The sequence below is a fragment of the Macrosteles quadrilineatus genome, unplaced genomic scaffold (genome assembly GCF_028750875.1).
Source record: "Macrosteles quadrilineatus isolate MER2022 unplaced genomic scaffold, UCM_ALF_1.0 Scaffold_5__1_contigs__length_97177068, whole genome shotgun sequence".
NCBI lineage: Eukaryota > Metazoa > Arthropoda > Insecta > Hemiptera > Cicadellidae > Macrosteles > Macrosteles quadrilineatus.
Window position 1 is genome coordinate 9,448,123 of NW_026542598.1, and position 4,921 is coordinate 9,453,043.

At 38.2% G+C, this 4,921-nt stretch overlaps 1 protein-coding gene across 1 annotated transcript; it reads right to left on the minus strand.

The window, feature by feature from the left end:
- Window positions 1–285: 285 nt before the first annotated feature.
- On the minus strand, window positions 286–4,679 carry LOC128995892 (39S ribosomal protein L55, mitochondrial-like). The gene is made up of 3 exons (XM_054420927.1): window positions 4,556–4,679; window positions 2,318–2,489; window positions 286–500 (listed from the first exon to the last, which is right to left on the minus strand). Exons 2-3 carry the CDS (start codon window positions 2,474–2,476, stop codon window positions 339–341), a joined length of 321 nt encoding a protein of 106 aa, XP_054276902.1. The 5' UTR covers window positions 2,477–2,489; window positions 4,556–4,679; the 3' UTR covers window positions 286–338.
- Window positions 4,680–4,921: the final 242 nt, after the last annotated feature.

Consider the following 4,921-nt stretch of genomic DNA (forward strand, 5'->3'; position numbering starts at 1 on the left):
GCGCTTAAACCTTTGTCTCAATTATTAGCGCTTAATACTCTGATTGACTCAATTATTAGCACTTAAACCCTTGATTGCATGATGAGTGCACTGCACAAATTACTCTTTGACTCAAGTCGAACACAGCTTGACCACACAGGACAACCCAGAAGACGAGCTTACAGCTTTTGAGAATGATTGTGGAAAGTAATGTGGGCTTACTAACAACCATTAGAGATGAGTCTCTAACTATCTTTTTATTTTGTCCTGTCAAATGGGAAAAGGAAAATCAATAACCTTAGCCAGTGATTTTACACACTATTTACTAATAACAGAAATTTACACATTTGAAAAAAAGTTCACTTTTTCCCTTTTTTAGTTTTTTTTAACAACTGAACATATCTTGTACTATCAAAACTTCCCAAATCTTCTTCTTGGATTTTAACTTTAGTTTTGGGTTTCCTTCTTTCCATCCTCTGTTTTGCTTCTGCCTCACTCAGTGTGTTAAGGTCCAATGGTAGCTGTGAAGAAATGTATTAAATTAATTGACATCAACATAAATTGGCTCATACCATTGACTATTAATTGGATAGTGAAGTTCTTAATAGTCAAAGCTCACACCAAAGGAAACAAGTTATTCTTGATTTTCTCTGACCCGTAGAACCATTTCCCGCAGTTTGGCTGTTTACTTACACCCTGTACGGTATATAATTTTTAATGTTTTTGGGACACCCTATATATAATTTTTATCATTACCTATCATTATCAGAGATGGGGCCTAGCATATTTTAACCCAAATATGAGTGTAGAATAGAGTGAGATGGGGTCGCCGGAATTTTATCCCCTGGGCAAAGCTGACGTCACTATGACATAGTAACCTGAACGCTCAAAAGTTTGTTCGCGGGCGGAATTTTACCCCCGCAGATTTGGAAGTCTAATGAAAATAGACAGAGCGTGATTAATTAGATTAGCAATAAAAACCAGAATTTTACCCCCTGTCCATATATCTAGCGTTTAGACAACTGAAGATGTATGGGCCGGATTTTTACCCCTGGAATTTTACCCCCTGGCCGGATATAAGAATGATTGATTTTCCAATTTCTGTTTTTATTTAATTGTAAACATTTTATTACTAAGCCTTTTTTTGTAATTTCTTCTAAGTAAAGAGAATTTGCTGTTTAATTTTGATTGATGTTTGGGATTTGCGTTTGGGGCCAACTGTTGGTTAATAAGTATGTAACTGAGTACCGTAGCTTATTTAAATGATAATTGGGTGAAAATTTTTTTGTAAAGAAACAATAAGGCATATTTTGTTATTGTTGCAATAAAAACAAAAAACATTGTTTATCACGGTTGTATAATAAATCGTTAAAGAAATCTTTGAATCAATTATCATTTTGATGTTTGTTTATACGTCATATTAAACAACAGTTAGCTTCCAAGATCAAATCCTGATACTCGAATCTCAAAATTAAAATTAAAAACCGGTTCGATTAGTTGATGTTACAAATAAATTAAGATAGGCTACCTACTTAATAATAAAATGTTTACTATTAAATTAAAACTGAATGAAAATAATTAACTGTTCTCACTAATTTATATATCTGGCCAGGGGGTAAAATTCCGGGGGTAAAATTCCAGGGGTAAAAATCCAGGCCGTACATTTTGAGCTGACCTCTTGAAGGGGGTAAAAGTCTGGGGGTAAAATTCCAGCCCGTACACTCTAGGTTTTTATAATTTGATGTGTTCTGATTAAATTCACAACTGTGAAAATATACGTTTAATTCCAGGTTTAATCCATCAAACTGATGTCGCGAAACTCAAAAGTTCGTGGTTGGAATTTTACCCCCTGGTTTGTGACGTCATGTTTGCCCAGGAGGTAAAATTCCAGGGGGATAAAAATCCGCTACCCCGTGAGATGATCTGTGTAGCTTTGTAGTAAGATCAGATCATTTCATTCACCATACAGTTATGGTAACAATTGTCAATATTACAAAAATTTAAAGAACCTATCGTACAACATTAATAATTTTATGGTTGGCTATAGAAAGAAGATTCTTGTTGTACCAGACAGCAAATATATAAAAAAATACAATTTTAATTCACAGAAATTGCTTAGTGTTTGGTTAAAAGTATGAGGCCACTTAATATGTTAAAATAACATGAATGGAACAGTTATTACTAGGCCTATCTGTTCTCAAGCCCGTGAGATAACTGTGCCCCTCTTCACCTATATTGTAGGGGAATCTTTCTCTCCCTTGCGCGCCTGGGCCGGGTCCCATGTATAAAAGCGGCCTTGTATGTTCTCCAAACTCTGGTACCAGAACAATATACTCACAGTTATAATTTGACGAGGTTCAGGGTAACGAATAACAATACTTGAACCATCGGGTAGGATCACTGTTGTCGGATACTGCAAGAGATACTTTGATCGATGAATTCTTGTTATTGCGGCTGAAGATGAGTTCAGACATCTTTTAATGACACTGGAAAACATGATTATTCTTCACCTGAAACATATTATTTTCTTTTTTTGTACACAATTTTTTGCTTAACGAAAATTACTGTACCATAACTGATGAGAAACAGATCTACCAATTGGTTTTACTACGGCATTTTCTTTGTAACAGCAAACCTGTACCCTTACTCTAGTAAATTATGTTACCTACCTATTTTAGTAATTTTGGCAAACATTTAAATTGTCTTAACGGAGCCTTCTGGGAACCAGGGGTAACCCAGTCGTACGCACCCCTTACCTCTCTAATCGGGTCACTGGGGAGGTGGACCTAGATACCCGGTATTCGTAAGAACAATGTAGACAATCTGACCCAAAGGGAGGAGGAAGGTCTACTGAAATCTGACGATGACGACAAGCTCCCAGAAACCGGAAAGGAACGAAAAACGACTTTCCAGGGGCGAGTTGCAAAGATGGAGGATAGCGGATGCTTTAGCCAAAGGCGAAAAGGTGCTATCCAGAAGTGAGAGGAGGCTGGTGTAAGATGCCAAGCACCCTAACTCTGCTCCCTGCAAAGCCAGTTCCTCCGGGAACTAGGATGCTGGGAAAAAGCAGGGCAAGGGTGGTACCCCCAAAGCTGACTCTAATGAAGCCTCCAGGAAGAAAGGTGGGGGCTGTGCTGACGCAGCCACAAAAGATTGGCTGGTCAAGCAAGTTCAGGAGCTGAGTCCTTTCAGGGAAATCTCGCTACAGCTTGCCCCAGCCAGAGACCTTGTGAAAGCTGAGAAAGGTATTTATGTGCCCAGCCCTACAAGGTCTGCGTATGAGATCCCTCGTACGAAAAACGACTTTCCAGGGGTGAGTTGCAAAGACGGAGGATAGCGGATGCTTTAGCCAAAGGCAAAAAGGTGCCATCCAGAAGCGGGAGGAGGATGGTGTGGGCTGCCAAGCACCCTAACTCTGCTCCCTGCAAAGCCAGTTCCTCCGGGAACTAGGATGCTGGGAAAAAGCAGGGCAAGGGTGTTACCCCCAAAGCTGACTCTAATGAAGCCTCCAAGAAGAAAGGTGGAGGCTGTGCTGACGCAGCCACAAAGGATATCTGGTCAAGCAAGTTCAGGAGCTGAGTCCTTTCAGGGAAATCTCGCTACGGCTTGCCCCAGCCAGAGACCTTGTGAAAGCTGTGAAGGTATATTTATGTGCCCAGCCCTACAAGGTCTGCGTATGAGATCCCTTGGCCTATTGATGGAAGATCAAAGGGAAGAACAGGTTACCATAGTCAAAAGGCTCTCACAGTTCACCAAGGACCTGGGATTTGACGGAGAATGAGGACCTGTGAACAAGGGTGCACAATAAGCTGTTCTAGCTGCGATGCAATCCTATGGTGACTTGTAAGCCTGGCCCTCTGTTAAAAAAAAAAAGGCTAGTTTTGACTTTTGAATATTTAATTCAAATGTTGGGTCAAGAAATTTCCAAACAGAACATGAAATAAGTTATCGGAAAGGAATAGGCATACAAGTTAAGGGTAGACTTCGGTATCTGTTGGCACAAACAAAAGAATGAAATTATCGATTATTCAATTGTTTCATTCGATGGTTCGATATATCGTTTGGTTAGGTTAACCTTACCTAACTATACCAAACGATTATATCGATATATCAATCGGTATTTTCATTGTGTTGTTTGTGCTAACAGATACTGAAGTCTTTTAAGTAGCCTACCCCAAGTTAAGGAAAAGTTTGCAGTGACATTGCGGTTTGGATGTTAACAACAAAAATTTGCAGTAGGCTAACATTTGGTAATCACAAATTTTATTAACATTCTGGGAAGATCAAATAATGTTACCGATACTTGGTGGGTGGCAAAATATTTGTTAGATACACGGGATTTGTGTTAATTACAAAACATGTTACTGACGCATTTTCTAAAAGTTATCAACAAAATGTTATTAACTCAGGTGTAAATGCGGCTTAAGGTTAGGTCCAAAAGTAGCCTTTAGAATATCTAACCCAAACTAGGCTATCCTAGCCCAACCTAACCTTTAACTTAATATTTTCCTCATGGAAAAAACTGAATAGCCTAACCTACTTTTCAAATTTAGAGTAAAATCACACATTTAAATACCTTTTAATGTGCGTTTTGATTTCCAAATATAATGACAAACAATAAACAATTTCATAAAACAAAAACAATTTTAATTGATTGAACGGTTGAAGGAGAAAGAAAAACAATAACAATAATAACTTAACTAGGCTGCCAAGGTTTTTTCTTCTAATTGCTCCAGGTGTACGCCTGGTTTTATTTCATGAGGCTCCACAGTACATTTTACTTGTCTTGTAGTGGTCTTGTAGCAGCAATAAGTTAACATAATACATATTTTTTCTTGCAGTTAAGCTGTGTTAAATATGAAATGGAGATGATTATGTTTCACAATTAAATAAATTATATTATATACACCGTTTACACAAACTTACGCACGGGCTTTATATG